The 22,366-nt window shown below is 43.1% G+C and overlaps 1 protein-coding gene across 2 annotated transcripts in view; it reads right to left on the reverse strand.

Moving 5' to 3' along the window:
* Window positions 1-22,366, reverse strand: part of LOC132824231 (polypeptide N-acetylgalactosaminyltransferase 18-like) — a 250,852-nt gene that overhangs the window by 46,059 nt on the left and 182,427 nt on the right. For both annotated transcript variants that reach the window (XR_009645649.1, XM_060838546.1), the window contains exon 10: window positions 4,117-4,281. Coding sequence is in view for 1 of the 2 variants with exons in the window: in XM_060838546.1 (XP_060694529.1) it covers window positions 4,117-4,281 (165 nt within the window). In the remaining variant the exon portion in view is untranslated. The remainder of the gene's footprint in view (window positions 1-4,116; window positions 4,282-22,366) is intronic.

Here is a 22,366-nt window from a genome sequence, read left to right on the forward strand (position 1 = left end):
GCCAAATTCTCAGTGAAACTGCTTTGTCAAATGAGATTGATGACACCCAATCTCCTATAGCTTACTGTGACTTTCTCTCAAATTCTTCAGCTCTTCACTTCATTAATCATAAACTCTAGCTCTTCTTTTTTATTATTCCACAAAATGAGTGGGTCACTGACTAGACTAGCATTTTATTGCCCATTCCTAATAGTCTAGAGGGCAATTAAGAGTTAACTACATTGCCGCGGGTCTGGAGTCACATGTAGGCCAGACCAGGTAAGGATCACAGATTTCCTTCCTGACAGGACCTTAAGTGATCCAGGTGGGCTTTTCCTGACAACTGACTATGGTTTCATGGTCATCATTAGACTCTTTATTCCGTATTTATTTGTTATTGAATTCAAATCCGCCATGGTAGGATTTGAACCTCCATCTCCAGAACATTAGGGTCGAACAGTGTGGTGCTGGAAAAGCACAGCCAGTCAGGCAGTATCCAAGGAACAGAAGAATTGACATTTCGAGCAAGAGCCCTTCATCAGAAATGTGGCTTGTGGCCCACAGGGTCTGAGAGATAAATAGGAGGGGGCAGGGCCAGGGGCAGGTAGCTGGGAATGCGAAAGGTGGATGAAGGTGGGGTGAAAGATAGGTCGAAGAATAGGGTGGAGCAGATATGTGGGAAGGAAGATGGACAGATAGAACAGTTCAAGAGAGTGGTGCTGAGTTGGAAGGTTGGAACTGGGATAAAGTGTAGGGAGGGGAAATAAGGAAACTGGGGAAATCCACATTGATCTCATGTGGTTGGAGAGTCCCAAGGTGGAAGATAGGGAGTTCTTCCTCCAGATGTCAGGTGGTTAGGTTTGGTGATGGAGGAGGCCCAGGACTGGCATGATCTTCGCGGAGTGGGAGGGGGTGTTAAAGTGTTCAGCACAAGGTCGTGGGGTTGTTTAGTGCATGTGTTCCAGAGATGTTCTCTGAAACAATCTGCAAGTTGGTGTCCTGTCTCCCTAATGTAGAAGAGACCACTTCAAGTGCAACGGATACAGATGACGTGTGTGGAAGTACAGGTAAATCTCCGTCGGATGTGGAAGGATCCTTTTGGGTCCCCCACTACACCCACCAACCCACCTTCCACTCCCGATACCTTCTCCTGTCACTGCAAGAGGTGTAAAACCTGCACCCACACCTCCCCCCTCACCTTGGTCCAGGGCCCCAAAGTTTGGATCCGCTACGTGGACGACACCTTTGTCATCACAATGTGGAACAAATTAAAGGAAATATACAACACCATTAACAATATCCTGACAGGCATAAAATTCACAAAAGAGGAGAAGAACAACAACAGACTCCCATTCCTAGACCTGATAGTTAAAGGTACAATTAACGGAGAGCTTCAAACCAGTGTCTACAGAAAAGCAACAAACACAGACCAAATACTTAACTTCAGAAGCAAACATCCCAACACCCACAAACAGAGCTGCATCAAGACATTATTTCAATGAGCTACATTATTTCAATCACACTGCAGCACCCAAGAAGTAAAAAATGCAGAAGAAAAATATCTATACAACGATTTCAAGAAAAACAGGTGCCCAATAAACACAATCCGCCGATTCCTCAGAAACAAACCCAAATAAACAGACCCAATGCGACCAAAAACTATGGCCACATTACCTTACATCAAAGATGTAACAGAAATAACTTCCAGACGACTCAGACCCCTTGGCATCATGGTCATCCACAAACCTACCAACACACTTAAACAGCGACTAATGAACCTAAAGGATCCATCAGATACTAACAACAAAACTAACGTCATTTATAATATACCATGCAAGAACTGTAAGAAACACTACATTGGACAAATAAGCAGGAAACTTACCTCCAGGATACATGAACACCAACTAGCCACCAAAAGACACACTAGTTTCCATACATACAGACAAAGAAATACACCACTTTGACTGGGACAACACACACATCCTAGTATAGGCAAAACACAGACATGCACAAGAATTCTTAGAGGCATGGTATTCTCATGGAATCATACAGTCATAGAGATGTACAACATAGAAACAGACCCTTCAGTCCAACCCATCCATGCCAACCAGATATCCCAACCAATCTAGTCCCACCTGCCAGCACTCAGCCCATATCCTTCCAAACCCTTCCTAATCATGTATCCATCCAAATGCCTCTTAAATGTTGCAATTGTACCAGCCGCCACCATTTCCTCTGGCAGCTCATTCCATACATGTACCACCCTCTGAGTGAAAAGGTTGCCCCTTAGGCCTCTTTTATATCTTTCCTCTCTCACCCTAAACCTATGCCCTCTAGTTCAGGACTCCCTCACCACAGGGAAAAGACTTTGCCTATTTACCCTATCCACGCCCGTCATAATTTTGTAAACCTCTATAAGGTCACCTCTCAGCCTCTGATGCTCCAGGGAAAACAGCCACAGCCTGTTCAGCCTCTCCCTATAGCTCAAATCCTCCAAAACTGCCAACATCCTTGTAAATCATTTCTGAACCCTTTCAAGTTTCACAACATCTTTCTGACAGGAAGGAGACCAGAATTGCACGCAATATTCCAACAGTGGCTTAACCATTGTCCTGTACAGCCGCAACATGACCTCCCAACCCCTGTACTCAATACTCTGACCAATAAAGGAAAGCATACCAAACGCCTTCTTCACTATCCTATCTACCTGCGACTCCATTTTCAAGGAGTTATGAACCTGCACTCCAAGGTTCCTTTGTTCAGCAACACTCCCTGGGACCTTACCCTTAAGTGTATAAGTCCTGCTAAGATTTGTTTTCCCAAAATGCAGCACCTCGCATTTATCTGAATTAAACTCCATCTGCCACTTCTCAGCCCATTGGCCCATCTGGTCAAGATCCTGTTGTAATCTGAGGTAACCCTCTTCGCTGTCCACTACACCTCCAATTTTGGTGTCATCTGCAAACTTACTTACTCTACCTCTTATGCTCGCATCCAAATCATTTATGTAGATGACAAAAAAATAGCAGACCCAGAACCGATCCTTGTGGCACTTCACTGGTCACAGGCCTCTAGTCTGAAAAACAACCCTCCACCACCCTCTGTCTTCCTATCTTTGAGCTAGTTCTGTATCCAAATGGCTAGTTCTCTCTGTATTCCATGAGATCTAACCTTGCTAATCAGTCTCCCATGGGGAACTTTGTTGAACGCCTTACTGAAGTCCATATAGATTTACATCTATTGTTCTTTGTTATCCTCTTTGTTACTTCCTCAAAAAAACTCAATCAAGCTTGTAAGACATGATGCATGGTATTCTAACCAGAACTTTATCAATAAACACATTGATTTAGGTCTTTTCTAACTTCCCTTAAAAGAAAACCGGAAATTACATCACCCACCTTAAGAAACCAAGACCTATAAATAGGTGGGACATACCATCAGTGTTTTACCAGAGACTCTCACTGATGATGTTACCTAGTATGGTGACGAAACATCTGAAAAAAACCTTCCAGCTTAGCGAGCTAACTTACATACTTATCACCCACCTGCACTACAAATATTCTCAAAAATTCATCTCAGGTGCTTATCCCAGGGAATTGCTCAGCTGGAGAGATGGAAATATTTCCATTTCTAGGACCATCCAGTGACCAAGTCATGGTGCCATAATTGAAGTCCAGATGCACATTACTTCAGACACTACAAATCACAAACCACGCCTCTCACAGTGGTGCTTCAACAAAAATTTAGTTGAGAGGAAAGGATAGTTCACTCCCCATTTCACAGACATGGACCTGAAGATGTTGCTGGATGGGGCAGTAGAGAAAAGGGAAATCTTTTTCCCTGTAGACCAACACAGGAGACCAGACCAAATCAGACTGGACCCAACCTGCAGCCAAGGTCAGTGCTGTCTCCAGGGCAAATTGGGATATATGCATTGTGATTTGGCAGAAGTATACAAGGTTCTAATTATCCCTGAGCTGCAAAGTAAAGTGTTGAAGAGTTGAAGTGGCCTCTATGTTTGTCCAAGAGCCAGCATGATGGCGCTAGTATGAAAGTTAAATGAACAAAAGCTCCAAGGTGTTCATTACATCAACTGTAATCTTTATCTAACCAAAGTACTCATGCCAAAATATTCACCTGAGTAAAGAGCCAATAAAGCTTCATTCGCTTTGCTTTGGCGTAACTGCACTCAATCAGTCTAGGCTTGTTGTTCACATCTACCAAGCATTTGTTGTCATCGTCATCAATAGTGGGACTCAATATCCCCACACGGATCTGCTGATTGCTCATGTAGTAAACATTCTGAAAGAGAAAGATGGAGAAACATCAGTTTCCAAGGGCACACAATCAATGCATCCCGAAACATTTTTATTTCATTCATTCTCTCATTTCCCAACCTTTGTTGGCCCTGGGGAGATGGTGGTGAACTTCCTTGTTAAACCTTTGTTTGTGAGTTTGATATGTTTGCCACTTCAGAGCTAAAGTACGAGTCAAAGTATCTCAGTTTAGGGCTGGAGTCACAATAGGAGAAAGTGATACTGGATATCAGAGTAGAAAACTGTAGTGCTGCAAAAGCAGAGCATATCAGGCAGCATCTGAGGAGCAGGAATGATGAAGGGCTTATGCCCGAAACGTCAATTCTCCTGCTCCTTGGATGCTGCTTGATTTGCTGTGCTTTTCCAGCACCACACTTTTCTACACTGGAGTCACAATAGACGAGGTAAGGATGACTGGTTATTTCTCTGACAGGACATTAGTGAACCAGACAAACTCATTGGATACAGTCAGGAGACTCAAAAACAGCAGAGTCCATTAGAATTTCCCACCTCAACTGGTTCTAAAAGCTAAAATTGCAAGCAACATTAAAACAGTAGATTCTCTAGAAAGTAAAGCTATGATTCCTTGTGGTGTCCATCAGTGGTACAAGGCAATGACTGAAGAAGGGTTTACCATGAAACAGACCCATTTTGTCCTTTCTTCAATGAAGCTTGGGCTGAGAAAGGTTCTGAAATGGCTTAGAAATCTTCATTTTCAAAAAACAGTGTTGATATTTAATGATGGAGGAAAGGAACCTTAGACTCAGTATTGATCTTCCAAATCTCTGCCTGAGGCAGGGTTTCCTGATCTTCAGCTGGAACAGCCCAGTCCTCAAGGATGATCTTTCTGAAGCTTGAATGGAGTTTCACAGATGGATAGTGATGTGTCATTGGTTCCCCTGCCAGGGATTCCCTCCCTAAATCTCTCCACCATTCTTCCTCACATTACTCCATTAAAACATTCCTTATTGATTACAATTGAGGTCATCTAATATCTCCTTACGCTACCCAGTGTCAAATTTTGTCCAAGGGTCATTCCTGAATATTTTTACTATTTTAGTCGCATTACATAAATGCAAGTTTTTATTGAATGCAGTCAATAACTTCTCTATCAATTGTGATAATATGTCTACTAAACTAAACTTTATTTAGTCAGAGCTGTTTTACATGGGTCTGAAAGTGTGAATGCTAATTGGGAGCACTCACAATGATGTCATGATGAATGTTAGTGAGAGTAACCAAGGATCTTGAAGGAGTTAGAGCGAAGACCACATCCTCCTAAGAATGTATATCATGTCCTCATAATGTGCAAAAAGTTGCAGAGGGCTGAATTTTGCCATAAACCAGCTAAGTCTCAGTTTTGAGGAGTTTCATAAACGTTTCTCACCATAGGCCCTAGCTTGGTTTCTCACTCTATTCTCTGCAGCTCACCTCATGAGCTATGTCCTATGCCTCAATAGCATCCCACTTGTGCTAGCTTGTATTTACCAGTGTCAGGATCTCCTGGCATTCCTGGTGCCATATTTAAAATGCAGTTGTGCACCAGGTTAAGTGGCTGCCCTGCATTGTCCCTATGTGTGAAGAATGGCCCTGGAAATGTCGGACAGTAGTAGGTGTTAGCTTCCTGCTTCACTGATAAGTTCCTGGAGGTCCTGGGGGATGGGGTGGTGTAAAGGAGGATCATCCTCTTTCCTTACAACTGCTGGTTGTGATCATAACACTAGAACCTGCCAGCCTGGTCTGAAGTTGTCATCCGGTCAATGCTGTTTCCACTGTCAGAAGGAGGTTATTGACCTCCTGTGTCCCTTGAGGATAAGTGCAAACATCTTCTCTCTGCTACCTCATACTCAATCTCTCTCTCTCTGTTACTGAACCTACCAACCACCAAGGCTCATGGTCTACTCCTCTCACTATTAGATACAGTATCTTCCCTCACTCACTATCACCCACCCTAATTCCCCCCTTCCCACTAACCCTATATGGCCTCTGTACTGCCTACTCATTTGCTCAGGACACCTCACCTCAACCTTTTCTGCACCTTCACTAGCGCCAATAGCTGTGCCTTCCATTATCATCTCACTCAATCCTTCCCTTTGCCTCATTCCAGAAGAAAACAGCCCACAATAAGGAAGACACAGTCAAGATAGGTGGTGGGTGAAATAACTCGACAGAGGCCAGTATCCCATCACCAAGTCATCCTTTATTCACACGTGAACAATCCTTGATTATAGTACTCATACAGAGTCATGCAGCAATGTGTCAGTATCTCTGACACTCACCCTTTTATTATGTCAGCCATTGCTCCTTGATTGGATCAGGTTAGCAGACCCAATCAGGAAACTCATATTCTATGAGATCCCATCTTCTCACTCTCTATGAGGAGAGGGTCCTTGCGTTAGCAAAAGATGATAATGACCATTCATGTAGCAATGCTGAAAACTCCAAAAAGGAACCAAAGAGTTGTTCACAAATGTCATGCTACACTCCCAATAACATCACCATGAATGCACTCATAACATGCCTGAGTGTCAACCCCTATTTCACATCTCACTCTCTCTTTTGACTCCTGTAGATATCAGTTCCTATCTGCATGATCTTTGCCATGAAGAGAGCAGCCCATGGGACGTCATCTCTTTCTCCACTTCAGAGGAAGCACTACAATGCCTCAGAGGAAGCACAAACAAGGCTGCCACCTTGCACCCTCCCCGAAATGTCAAATTTCCTGTTGAAGGGCTCTGGCCTGAAACGTCGAATTTCCTGTTTCCTGATGAAGGGCTCTGGCCCGAAACGTCGAATTTCCTGTTCCTTGGATGCTGCCTAACCTGCTGTGCTTTAACCAGCAACACATTTTCAGCTCTGATCTCCAGCATCTGCAGACCTCACTTTTTACACCTTGCACCCTCCACCAGCTCAGATCACATGGAATCCAGGGGAAGCTAGCCAGTTGGATAATTGAAGGTAGAAGACAGAGGGTGGTGGTAGAAGCTAAAAGATCTGTTGCTGGAAAAGCGCAGCAGGCCAGGCAGCATGGAAGGAGCAGGAGAATCAACATTTCAGGCAAAAGCCCTCCTGAAGAAGGGCTTATGCCAGAAACGTCGATTCACCTGCTCCTTTGATGCTGCCTGACCTGCTGCGCTTTTCCAGCAACACATTTTTCAGCTCTGATCTCCAGCATCTGCAGTCCTCACTTTCTCCGGGTGGTGGTAGAAGGTTGTTTTTCGGACTGGAGGCCTGTGACCAGCGGGTTGCTGGGTCTACTACTTTTCATTATTTGTATAAGTGATTTGAACGTGAATAAGTCCTGCCTATGTTGCTGTGGCCGATGCTGTTGCATTGTTCTGCCTGAAGAACATCCTCAATTTTTCACCCAGTACAATGCTGCAGCTCTCACAAACTCCATCCTCCGTCCCATAGCCTCATTCTATTCTCCAGTTATTTGAAACTGAGATTCTGAAGATCAACAGGATCTATCTGCAAGATACCAATACGAAGCCCCAGGCAACACCTACATGAAAACCTGATATTGAGGGGCACTCTATGCCCCTTATTGATCCAGGTAGAATGTGTTGCATTGCAAATATGCTGGACATCATGATATGGTGTTCTGACCACCTCTTCTGGACAGAGTTTTGTGCTACTGCTGCTCTCTCATAAGCATGGCCTTCCATGAAAGAAAAATGACTACGTCTTCTCTTCACATGAGGGCACCCCTGGCTGCAAGCTCTGCAGTAGGGATTGGCCCCAAATCTGGATGTTGGTACCAGTCCTGAGCTTGTGAACACATGTGCTCCTCATTCATTTGTGCAGTAGCTTGTAGTGCTTTAGACATAGGAATGACCACAACGTCCGTGCCTCAATCCAGTGGGGACTGTTCCAATGAACCTACATGGACAATATCAGAAACAAAGCAAACTTTCAGTCAAGTGATCATTCAGGAAATACAGCAGAGCATGGAGGGAGTGCTGAGGATGGCAAGGGTGCAAAATGTACACTGGGTCAAAGATTTCAATGCACACCACCAAGAGTGCTCGGCAGCAGCAATCCAAAAGGATATAGCTGCTAGACTGGATATGGGGTAGCATGGTTAGGGAACCAACAAGAGGGAAAACACATACCTCAGTCCATTCTTACCAACCTGCAGATGCATCTGTCCATGATGGTGTCAGTAAGCATGACCATTGCATAGTTCTTGTGAAGACGAAGTTCCGCCCTCACATTGAGAATAACCTCCATTGTGTAATATGGCACTATCGCCGTGCTAAATGGGATAGACTTCAAACAGATCTAGCAACTCAAGTCTGGGCATCCATGAGGTGCTCTGAGCCATCAACAACAGCAGAATTATACTCCAGCACAATCTATAATGTTATAGCCCAGCATATCCGTCACTCAACCATTATCAATCAAGCCAGGGGACCAATCCTGGTTCAATGGAGAGTGCAGGAGAGCATGTTAGGAGCAGCACCAATGTACCTGAAAATGAGGTTCCAACCTGGTGAAGCCACCAAACAGGACTATTTGCAAGCCAAACAGCATAAGCAGCAAGTGATAGAGCTAAGCGATCCCGCAATCAAAATATCAGTCTAAGCTCTGTAGTCCTGCCATATCAAGTCGGGAATGGTGGACAATTAAACAACTTACTGAAGGAGGAAGTTCCACAAATATGCCTATCCTCAATGATGGAAGAGCCCAGCATATCAGTGCAAATATAAGGCTGAAGGTCCACAGGGTATTCAGCTAGAAGCGCATGTGGGTGATCCCTCTCAGGCTCCAGCAGTGGTCCCCAGCATGAGAGATACAAGTCTTCAGCCAACTCAATTCACTTCACTTATACTGCAAAGGCCGTGGGCCCTGACAACATTCCTGCAATCATACTGAAGACTTGTGCTCCAGAACTTGCCGCTCCCTTAGCCAAACTGTTCCAGTACAGTTACAACACTGGCATCTACCCGACAATATGGAAAATTTCCCAGCTTTATCCTGTACACAAAAAGCAGGACAAATCCAACCCAGCCAATTACCATCCAATCAGTCTACTCTTGGTTATCAGTAAAGTAATGGAAGGCATCATCAACAGTACTATCAAGCAGCACCTGCTCAGCAATAACCTACTCACTGATGCCCAGTTTGTGTTCTGCCAGGGCTACTCAGCTCCTGAACTTATTACAGCCTTGGTTCAAATATGGACAAGAGAGCTGAATTCCGAGGTGAGGTGAGAATGACCAACCTTGACATCAAATCCTCATTTGACAGAGTTGCATCAAAAAGTCCTAGTAAACCGAGAATCACTAGGTGTCGGGAGCAAAGTCACTGGAGGTTGAAGTCATACCTGGTACATAGGATGATGGTTGGGGTTGTTGGAGGTCAATCATCTCAGCTCCAGGACATCTCTGTAGGAGTCCATCAGGATTGCATCCTAGGCCCAACCATCTTCAACTGTTTCATCAATGATATTCTTTCTGTCATAAGGTCAGAAGTGTGATGTTTGTTGATGATTACTCAATGTTCAACTGCACTCATGACTCTTCAGATATTACAGGAGTTCATGTTCAAATTAAACACAATCTGAACAATTTCCAAGCTTGGGCTGACAAGTGGCAAGTAACATTTGCACCACATAAATGCGAGGCAATGACCATCTCTTATAAGGGACAATCTCATCACCAGCCCCTAACATTCAAATGTACTACCATCACTGAATCTTACACAATCAACATCTTGTGGTTACCACTGACCAAAAACTCAACTGAACTCGCTGTATAAATATAGTGACTACAAGAGCTGGTCAGAGTTTAGCAATACTGCAGTGAATAACTCACCTCCTGAATCTCCAAAGCCTGTCCACCATCTACACAAGGCACAAGTCAGGAATGTGATGAAATACTCCCCAGTTACCTAGATGGGTTTAGCTCCAACAACACTCAAGAAGCTTGACATCATCCAGGACAAAGCAGCCTGCTTGATCAGCATCACATTCACAAGTATCCACTCCCTCTACCACTGACACTCAGTAGCAGTAGTGTGTACTATCTATAAGATATACTGCAGGAAGTCATCAAAGATCCTCAGACAGCATCTTCCATACCAATGTTCATTTCCATCAAGAAGGACAAGGGCAGCAAATGCATGGCACGTTATCACCCACAAGCTCACCCCCAAGCCACTCATCATCCTGATTTGGAAATGTATTGTCATTCCCTCACTGTCACTCGGTCAAAATCCTGGATTCCTTCCGCATTGTGGATCAAATTACAGCACATGGACTGCAGCAGTTCAAAGAAGGCAGCTCACCGCCACCTTCGGAAGAGCAGCTTGGGATGAGCAATAACAATCCCCACATTATAGGATGGACTAAAATAAAAAAAACACAATATTTGAACTGGGTTTCCAAACATTGGGACATGGTGTCCCGACAAGGAGGCCTCTGCGTACACATATTGCCTTAAGTCAGATGTCCATTTTTGGCCCACATACAGCAGCAGGTTTTATACTGGCAACAATAATTAGAAATCCTTCCCTGACTCCTAACCCCATAGTACTGAGAAGCAGCAGTGTTGCATATAGGATAAGAGAGTGGAAGTTTTGTTGTCTGAGGTGTGAATTAAGCAGCTCCTGCACTGGTTGGATCTTGGAAGGCATTTTCTCCTTTGGCAAATAAGGTGTATCTTTACAGGCTGCAAGGCATTACTTGTGCCTCACAGCCATTAGTAGGAGTGATTTGGAATGTTGGATGTTGCTATCAAGAGTACTTAGGAGCCAGTAATTTTAGCAGGTCAATGTGTAAGGTGCTCATACAGCATTTTGTGAAGCAGACGTCTTTGATGTGCGGGTGTGTTTAAAGCTATTGCCCTTTGTAGGGCCAAATATCATACAAATGTTGAAACCCCTTCCTCTAGGAATGAAACACTTCCTCTGCCCACACCAGCCATTTTTACTTCCACTGTGTATTTCTGAATTGTATAATGTTGGGAGGTAACAGCAGTCATGCCTCTCTGAGTGAGTCACTGGCTATTTATGTCATTCCCCCACCACCCCAATCAAATGTCACATTCCATCTTCCTTACCCTCCATATCCACCCCATCAACTTCCCCACAATCCCACCCAGCTCTTTTATTTCACTGTCTAGCTCCACAATTTGCCCACTGGCCCTCAGACATATTGTAGGAGACATGCCTCACATAATAATGCACTGCCCCCTCATCAAGACTAATATGGTGGTTATTACTCTCCTGAAATATCCTTTATCCTCCTGTAAACTATCATTTTCACCCCCTTACATGTTGAGTTTCCCCCACCCAAGCTCCACACAATTATTATTCCCTCTACATTCCAGCAGGCTGCCTCCAATCCCCACAATGGAGTTCCTCAGCTTCCCTACCCCAGGAACATTTCTGATAAACGCAACCCCATATTGATTTTCAGTAGACGGACCACCAGGAATCTCATTTCTAACCCCTTTTTACCAACTTTAAGAGACAGTCCCAAATGATGAATGAGCAGCCTGGTAATTGTATATCTCCCTAAACTGACTGACCACGAAATCCCAAACTGGGTGAACTGGACTTGCAGGACTGACTGGTCCATTCCCCAGACTGTAAAGTACTGACCCTGGATGCAACAAGCTGCCACTGACCGTATACAAGCTCCTGGGCTGATACTGGATGGCACCTTTGACTTAAATTGCAGGTATCCAATAACTCCCTTGATCTGACTGAGTAGACTTTGAGACGTAGCCATTTGGTCGAAGCACAGAGTATTGCCACATAAGCTGCTGGTATATAGTGTAGGTATAACACTGTAGAACAAGAGATTCACCACCTTGTCAGATCACTACTCACAATCCACAACCAATGACAAGCTGCTAGATTTTGTGTCTGTGCAAAAAGCAAGGCAAGGCAAAACAGAAGAACTGTGACTTTTAAGGAATGACTGAAGGGACAAAGCTCAAAAGGTTAAGGCAAGGCAGGGCAGGAATGCTGCAAACATCCAGGCAGGTATACAGTGACTGAGCACAAGCAGAGCAACTGAGGAGCCCTGAGAGATGCCCTAGTTGAATTCATGAGTTTGGTGCCTGCCTTGGTGTGCAAAGTAGCCTGGCAGTGGTATTACAATGATGGGTGCCAATGCACTCCAAAGTGCAGCATTGAAAGGTAGAACTGTATTGTAAGTCGGTCAGAGATATGTCATGATGCTGCTGAGAAGCTGGCCCATGTTCAATGCCAATTTCAATGAATGGGAGGTGTAGGTATGGAGTGTGTGCCTGGAGATGTTGATGACTGTTGTTCATGTTGGAAGCCTAGAGGAGCTGTCAGTGAGCTGGGTCTGCCAGGTACCCACTCTGACTTTTGTTTTGAGAATGATAGCCATCTAGTGCATGATGGTACCTCACAGCGCCAGGGACCCAGTTTTGATTCCAGCCTTGGGCAGCAGTCTGAAGTTTGCACATTCTCACAGTGCCTGCATGGGTTTCCTCTGGATGCTCCGGTGTCGTCCTACTATCCAAAGATGTGCTGGTTGGCTCGGTTGACCATGCTAAATTGCCCATAGTGTCTAGGAATGTGTAGCTAGGTGGATTAGCCAGGCAAATGCAGTGAGATAGGGTAGGGGGATGGTTTGTATAGGATGCTCTTTTGAGTGTTGGTGTGAATTTAATGGGCTGAATTGTCTGTTTCCACACTGTCGAGATTCTACAAAAGTTTCTCTCCAACATGTGGGAGATTAACAAAATGCATATCAATGAATACGGTTAAGTATTAATAATATTCAAATTTTTCTTTTCCTTTACTGTAGAAGTCAGTCACTGAATATGTTTACAAGACACTGCCAAAATACATTTTAACAAAAAAAGTTAAAAGTTTGTTACACAAAATTAAATACAACCTACAATTCACTATCCAAGAACTACTGGAACAATATCATTGCAAACATCATAAATAAAAATTCATTCCTTTTATCCCAGGACTACCCTCACAGACACTCAAACCCCCGTGAAGAGTCCCTCTATTTCCACTCTAAAGCTTCTTGCTCAGTTAGCATGGCTGTAAGTGGTTTCCGAATTCTATGCATGCACTTGGTGTTATTTTCTTTAGTTAATGTTTTTCTCACAGCTTCCTTAAAATAAGCTGTTAACTCAACTTACTTATCACTTAACTTCCCTGTCGTCATGCCTTCACAAACTTGCATGATGTCCTTATTTCTGACATATCCCCATAGTGTTCAGTTTCTTAAGCTTTCTTCTCACTGACTTCTAGGCAAATCAGGGTTTCTCCTCATCCATGACCACTTGGAGACCGCTAATAACAGCAGCACTACAGTGATGGGCTTTTATTCCCTGGGATGAACACGCTTCAGACTGTGCACGTCTCTTTCCCTCTCTGTCACTGTCTCTCTTTCTTTCCTTCCCACTTTGGAGGGTGTAAAAAAAAGGCAACAAACACCTCAGCAAAGATCTCCCTAGATAGCTTGCAGGTCACTTAGCTGAAATCATATATCTTCTTGCCAATGTTACTTTGGACTCAAAACTCAGAATTATTTTCTAAAACGAGATCAGAATTTCACAGAACAGAAAAACTTACATCCATTTTTCTATTATAGAATCATAGAATCCCTACAGTGTGGCAACAGGCCGTTTGGCCCAACAAGTCCACACTGACTGTCTGAAGAGTAACCCACTCAGACCCATTCCCCTCCATTACTACTCTACATTTACCCCTGACTAATACACCTAATCTACACATCCGTGAACACTATGGGCAATTTAATATTGCCAATTCACCTAACCTGCCATCTTAGAACCGAAGTTATCAAATAACAATGGCATATTACAAGCCTTCATAATATTATTCAGAACCTCTGGAGTAAAACCAAGAGAACGAGAGCTCAAAATCCCACCAAGGTCATTTCAGAATTTGAATTTGATTGTAAGAAATCTGGAAGCTGTAAAAATGACCAAGAAATGACTAGATTGTCATGAAAACCATTAATGACCCTTTAGGGAAGAATATCTACTGTCCTCACCTGGTCTTGGCCTATGTGTGACTCCAGTGCCACACCAACATGGTGATTCTTAATTGCCGTCTCAAGTGGCCTGGAAAGACAAATCTGTAATAGGGATGACCCTTAATCACCAGTCATTCTAGTGACACCAATACCCTGAAATAATTATTAATGCAACACTTTTCATGGTTTTGCTACTTGTGAACCCTGAATTGCTTGAAAACTCTTCCAGAAGAAAGGATGCAACTCCCTTAGAGTCATACAGAGGTACAGCATGGAAATGGACCCTGCTTGTGAATATGTTGGAATTTCATATAATTAAGTTGCTTGTTCCCTCCAGGATGGAGATGCCACCAAGCTGACTCCTATCAATACCATGTTTTACATATTTGCCATTAATTACGTGGACAGGATTGTCTCAGAAAGATTTTCTTAACGTTTGAAATTTACATCATGTTTCATATCATTTCACAACTTTTAAATCAATTGCTGTCAAACTTTGTTTGATAATTGCTCCTGTGAAGAACGTTAAGGTATCCTGCTATTGTAAATGCAAGTGTTGCTGTTGATGGCCATGGTTAGAAAACAGAAAAATTAAAAGTCAGGAGATTGCCAAGGGACAAAGTTGGACTTTTTTTATGGACGAATTTTTGGAAATTCTTCTCTAAATCCTGACAGTTCAACTATCTAAACTATCTTGTTTGACTTGGAGGTGCCAGTGTTGGACTGGGGTGGACAAAGTTAAAAACCACACAACATCAAGTTATAGTCCAACAAGTTTATTTGGAAGCACTAGCTTTTGAGGCACTCCTCTTCATGACAACCACTAATAGATGCTGTAGTGCAAATCATGCTCTCAGGCTCTGGTAGAGATGTTAAGTAACCAGAACAGAATAGAATGGAATAGCAATCGATTGCAATGTGTATCTTTACAAAAGAAATTACAGTGAAGTGCTTCATAAGTCACCATACCATGCTTACTTAAATTGATGAAAGAAGTCATAAATAAGAAGAAAACAATTAAAAGTTCATCACAATTCAGTTAATGGCTCTTGGGTTCAGGGTACGCTAGAAAACCAGGCTGAGACTGCTGGCAAAGCTGTGCCAAAAGCACCCCATTACTTGGAGATGAGACGTCCACGGCAGGACTAGACCTTCATGCTGGCTCATTGGAAAACCTGGAAACCATCTCTGAAGGAAGGACAAGATCTCTATGGCAAGACGAGAGCTCCACACCAAGCCGAGACCTCCATGCCAGGGCTAGACCTTCACGTTGGGCTGCTGGAATACACAGAAGCCACTAAAAAAGACCTCCATGACAGGACAGGGGTGCCACTCTAGGCTGAGACTGCTCCTCATAGAAAAGACCACCACAACGGGAGACCGCCACACCAGAAGATCATCACACTGTGAGATCATCACAATGGGAGATCACCACACTGGGAGATCACCACACCAGAAGATCGCCACACGTGAAGACCATCACACCATGAGATTAATACACCGGGAGACCGCCACACTGGGAGACAGCCACACCCGGAGCCCCCCAGACCAGGAGACCACCACGCCAGGCCTATACTGCCATTCTGGGCCTGGGCCAAGTGCAGGCACCTTCTGCCAAAGTCATTAAAAGATGGTAAAGTGCCAAAATAAATGGAAATATTAAAAATGAGCACAGAGAAAAAAAAACTAAAATGGATAGAGCAGACGAAATCCAGGTTCCAGGGCTGAAGAGTCCAAGAATTACATTGCTACTGTGTTGCCCTCTTGAAAAAAAACTATTTTGCATCATTCTATATGACAGCAGATGTTGCTTCTGTTCCATTTGAGTATCAGCTGCTGAGCATTGAACCACATCATCAATATCTAATATTAACGATTTCGTGGAGCAATAATTAAAAATCAAGATTAATCGAGTTCCAGATCCAGACAATAACCATCCAAAGGTGAATAAAATAGATGGTACTCAACAACGAATAAATGTTGCACATTCTGCTGCCACTTTACCCACAAACACACAAGAAACATTCAAATTCATGTCCATGCCACACCCATTCAAAATTTGAGTACACAATGACCAGTGGTGTTAGCCATTACTGTCATCAGAAATAAAATTAGGCACATCCAACTTCTCAATTGACCACGTGTGTTACACTTAGACAGCACTAACTTCATCTATCAGAGATTCTATACTTAGATTATAACTGAGTGTTCTGATATTAATTCAATGCCATTAAAATTTGCAGGAATGATAACTTGCTGCAAACTTACAATTTACGCAACATTCATTATACATTTGAAAGTAGATTGGTGTAAATTAGCATGAAGAGTGGCAATCATGCACATTTGCACAAAAATTAAAACATTAGTTAATAATACTGCAGAACCCTCTCCAATAAGCAATTTGTACAATTCAGGTTTCTAGCCTCTAACAAAAACTGACTATTCCTTTATTTGTGTATGTAAAGGTGTATATGTGTGTGCAAATCTGTGTGTGTGAGTGCAAATCTGTGTGTGTGAGTATATTACTGAGAAGGCAGCTCACATCCACATTGCATTAGGAATGGGTAATAAATATTGGTCTATCCAGTGAAGACCATGAATGAATTAAAAAACAAGTGTGTGTTCATGCAGAGAGATATGTACACACAAATATACTGACAATTGTTTGGATCTGTGAAGAGTACATAAGTGCTATTATTGTGCACTTGTATTTGCACCTGTCATAGTTCAGGTTTCATTGACCATTTTTTCCATGGAAAGTAATTCAATTTAAATGTTTGACTCAACAACACAGTACATCACTACAACAGAAGAAGAAAAGTCAGTGATGGACTGAAGATTGTTAAGTTTCTGAATTAGCCTTTTAGTTGTCTTCCTACAATCAATAAATAATAAGCAATGTGATATTGCTTCATGGAGAAGAATTTTAAATTCAACATAAATATGAGAATAAATCCCTTATTACCACATTAGTTTCACTCTTCCTTTCTGAATAACTAAGCCATTGTTTGCTTTTCATTTTTTTTTGGCAAACTCTTGCTTTTCACATTTTTTATTGTTTTACTTTCAAATGAAAGTTCCCAGCAGCTCTGGATAAATGGAAGCCTTTATATATTGCTTTCATTTCTTGAAGTGTTTTTATGTGTTCTTGAAGTGATTATTATGGCTGCCTGACTTCAAATTGCTGGACTTGTTGTCAAAGTCATGGCTACAATGATTTCATTTGAAAGGAAGCATCACCTTGGTAAAGGATCTTTAAAGCATCTTGTCAGGGTCAGCCATGATTCTGGATTAGTGGTGCTGGAAGAGCACAGCAGCTCAGGCAGCATCTGAGGAGCAGTAAAATCGACATTTCAGGCAAAAGCCCTTCATCTGGGATACAGGCAGAGAGCCTGAAAGGTGGAGAGATAAGTGGGAGGAGGGTGGGGGTGTGGAGAAAGTAGCATAGAGTACAATAGGTGAGTGGGGGAGGGGATGACGGTGATAGGTCGGGAGTGGGAGGGTGGAGTGGATAGGTGGAAAAGAAGATAGGCAGGTAGGACAAGTCATGAGGACAGTGCTGAGCTGGAAGTTTAGAACTGGGGTGAGGTGGGGGAAGGGAAAATGAGGAAACTGTTGAAGTCCACATTGATGTCCTGGGGTTGAAGTGTTCCGAGGCGGAAGATGAGGCGTTCTTCCTCCAGGCGTCTGGTGGTGAGGAAGCAGCGGTGAAGGAGGCCCAGGACCTCTATGTCCTCGGCAGAGTGGGAGGGGGAGTTGAAATGTTGGGCCATGGAGCGGTGTGGTTGATTGGTGCGGATGTCCCGGAGATGTTCCCTAAAGCACTCTGCTAGAAGGTGTCCAGTCTCCCCAATGTAGAGGAGACCGCATCGGGAGCAACGGATAAAATAAATGATATTGATGGGTCTGCAGGTAAAACTTTGATGGATGTGGAAGGCTCCTTTAAGGTCTGGATGGAGGTAAGGGGGATGGTGTGGGCGCAGGTTTTGCAATTCCTGTGTGGCAGGAGAAGGTGCCAAGATGGGAGTGTGGGTTGTAGGGGGGCATGGACCTGACCTGGTAGTCATGGAGGGAACGGTCTTTACGGAAATCGGAAAGGGTGGTGAGGGAAATATATCCCTGGTGGTGGGGTCTGTTTGGAGGTGGCAGAAATGTCGGCAGATGATTTGGTTTATGCAAAGATTGGTAGGATGGAGGGTGAGCACCGGGGCGTTCTGTCCTTGTTACGGTTGGAGGGGTGGGGTCTGAGGGCGGAGGTGCGGGATGTGGACGAGATGCGTTAGAGGGCACCTTTAACCACATGGGAAGGGAAATTGTGTCTCTAAAGAAGGAGGCCATCTGGTGTGTTCTATTGTGGAACTGGTCCTCCTGGGAGCAGATACGGTGGAGGCGGAAGAATTGGGAATAGGGGATGGCATTTTTGCAGGACGTAGTGTGGGAAGAGTTGTAATCCAGGTAGCTGTGGGAGTCGATAGGTTTGTAAAAAATGTCGGTGTCAAGTCGGCTGTCATTAATGGAGATGGAGAGGTCCAGTTAGGGGAGGGAGGTGTCAGAGATGGTCCAGGTAAATTTAAGGTCAGGGTGGAATGATCTTATTGAATGGTGGAGCAGGCTGAATGAGCTAAACATCCTACTCCTGTTCTTATTCCTTATGGTCTTAAATGACTTTGCAAGCGAGAATCTTAAGGCGCACAAGGAAGCCACTTAACCAATTATGTTTATAATGGCTCTTTGAAAGGCATTACCCATTAATCTCACTCTTCTTTCTGCAATTGCACTCAGCTACACTCATTTCACACAGCTTAATGAGATTACAAATTAAAAATTGCCACATGATTTACAACAAGAAAGCAAGATAAGGAAATGATTAATTGAATTCACAAATTGAGATCAGATAAATATTCACAATAAAAGATTTCTGTAAAGTAATGTTATCTCTGGAGTCCCCAGGGATTCAAAACTGCTTCTAAATATTTCTGAACAATGGAGGGAACCAGGTGGGAGAACTGGTCCTGAAGGGTACAATTCCCCCAACCTTACTTCCTGTTTGTGGCAATACCATTCACTTGTTTTGCTTTGATAAGTAATAATACTAACACAATTTCACTGTGATATGTGTTGCTATTAAAGCAAGTACCTTGCAATGTGATTGATGCATTTTTGTTAGACACATGACACATTAACATTATTTCTCATTTTATAGCAAAACAGTTCATGTACTTTCCTTTGATGTGTGATGCTATAAAATTGAGTTTCCCCGATATGTGATATTGTTATTGTGGTTTTACTATATGACAAAAAAAACTAATAAACTAAGTGAGCCTTCTCTTTAATCTCACTGAGAGGCCACCTCTCCTCAGTGTCAGCAGGAATTGCAGAATCTCATCACAGGATTGATCAATCTATAAACCAGTCAAAGCCCTCAATTTGGTTGCAGTCAGCAGATCTTTTAAATTGCAGGATAATAAAACAAAGACAGCAAAACAAAACAAAGAACTGCAGATGCTGGAGACCTGACACAAAACAGAAAATTCTGGAGAAACTCAGCAGGTCCTGCAGCATTCATGGAGAGAAATGCAAAGCTAACATTTCAAGTCCAGTGACCCTCTGGTCAGAACTGAAAGCCGCTGGGAAATGGTGGGATTTAGACTATCATAGGGTAGGGTTGTGGAGAGGGGAGGGGTGGTCAATTAGATGGAGACGGTGCCCTCTCTTTCTGGGCACCATTCTCATCTTTTCAACCCACTCAGTATCAAAATAATTTGATCATCTTGTCCATAACCATAACATAATGTCGGTGCTCCAATCCAGGATTGTAACAGAGGTAATAGCTTTTATTCTGTTTTCTCTAGCAGAGCCATTCACCATCTTTCAAATCTCTATTAGGTCACCTCTTACCCATCCTTGGCAAAAACTATCAACGATCATTTGTATTTGCAGAGCGTATTTACATCATAAAACAATCCAAGGTACTTCACATGAACATTATAAAACAAAATATAACACTCTGTCACATAGGGAGATGGCAGTGCAGATGACCAAAGTATGGTCAAAGAGGTAGAAGCATCATAAAGGAAGAAAGCAAGGTAGAGAGAAGGAGGTGCCTGGAGAGAATTCCAGAATTTAGGGGCCAAGGCATTAAAGACACACCCATCATTTGATGGAGTAACTAAAATTAGAGATGCTCAACAGTAATAGAGGACCACAGATATCTAGAGTGTTGTCGGACTTTAGGAGATTACATCTTATCAAACTTCTGATTCAAAGCCATCTTGAAACCAGAAAATATCCTTACCAGAAATATTGGTGTCCATAACATCCTGGCCCAAGCTAACAAGTGGTTTATAACGTTCTATTTATTTCCAAATGCCTGTCCAGAATCTACAAATCTGTAATATAATATTCTCTACTAGTCTGGATGAGTGCAACTCCAACAATATTCAACAAACATGACCCCATCCAGAACAAAACAACCAACTTGACTGGCTTACAATCCACAAGAATTCAGTTCCTTTACTTTCGACATTCATTAACAGCTATGTATATAATCCAGGAGACACACTCCAGAAATTCACCAAGGTTCTTTCAAAAGCACCATCCAAACCCACAGCCATTAATGTCTAGAGGATAAGAGCAGGAGAAAAAATTGTGACATTTTCCCCCCAAGGCATTCACCGTCCTGATTTTGAAATATATTGTTGTTCCCTCATTGTCGCTGGGTCAAAGTCCTGGAACTCCTCCCTAATGACATTGTAGGTATACCTTCAGCATATGGAATGCAGTGGTTCAAGGAGACAGCTGTCTATCACCTTTTCAACGGTAGTGAGGGAATGGTAATTAATGTTTGCTCAACCAGTGAAACCTTTATCCCATGAATGCATAAAAAAAGTGCCTGGAATTTGTATATTTGTGTGTGTTGCTGAAAATGTGTTGCTGGAAAAGTGCAGCAGGTCAGGCAGCATCCATGGAACAGGAGATTCAATGTTTCGGGCATAAGCCCTTCTTCAGGAATGAGGAAAGTGTGTCCAGCAGGCTAAGATAAAAGTAGGGAGGAGGGACTTGGGGGAGGGGGCGATGGAGATGCGATAGGTGGAAGGAGGTGTGTCTATATGTGTAAGTGCTTGTGTGTATATGAGTGAATGTGGGTATTCTTTTTGGCAGAAAATTAGCACATAGCTGGTTTTATCTGCACCTGTGGGATTGAAGCTGCAGAGAGAGAACAATGCTCCAATTAATTGATGGGAACTGCGGCACTGATCAAGAGGTTGAAAAGGGTGAGAAGCATAGAATGTGCTTAGGAAATTCAGAAAAAATAGATTAATGGATCACACATTCAAAGTGCTATAAACATGGCAGGAATAATGTAAGTGAAGAGATAAATGGAAATGAATAAGAACAGAAAGATTAAAAGGAATTGATGGAAAGGAAAATAGTGAAAGCAGAGAGAGAGAGAACAAAATAGGAAAAATGAGCATAACTGAGAACAAGCGCAGCAGAGGAGATGTGGCTGTGGTAGCGAGTCTGTTTGAGAACATGGCTGAAGAGCTTCTGTGCAGAGGAGATGACCTGGGGTGTGCAGTGAGAGAGGGACTCACTGAAATCCTTGTAGAGGGAGGAAGAGAGCTTCTTCAAGGAAGGCATCCTTGCAAGAGGATTCGCAGTAGGTTAAAGTCTTCGAGGAGAAAGTGAGGTCTGCAGATGCTGGAGATCAGAGCTGAAAATGTGTTGCTGTAAAAGCGTTGCTGAAAACCTACTGCGAATCCTCTTGCAAGGATGCCTTCCTTGAAGAAGCTCTCTAACTCCCTCTACAAGGATTTCAGTGAGTCCCTCTCTCACTGCACACCCCAGGTCATCTCCTCTGCACAGAAGCTCTTCAGCCACTGCTGTGCTTTTTCAGCAACACATTTTCAGCTCTGATCTCCAGCATCTGCAGACCTCACTTTCTCCCATAACTGAGAACAACACCAGTAAGAGAAAGACTGAGAGAAAAATAGAAAAAGAAGTCAAAAATAGTGGGAGAAAGAGACATAGATCTGAATGTAAATTAGCTTTTTAACTCCATGTAGCAGAG

Source organism: Hemiscyllium ocellatum, chromosome 18, assembly GCF_020745735.1.
Source record: "Hemiscyllium ocellatum isolate sHemOce1 chromosome 18, sHemOce1.pat.X.cur, whole genome shotgun sequence".
Taxonomy (NCBI): Eukaryota; Metazoa; Chordata; class Chondrichthyes; order Orectolobiformes; family Hemiscylliidae; genus Hemiscyllium; species Hemiscyllium ocellatum.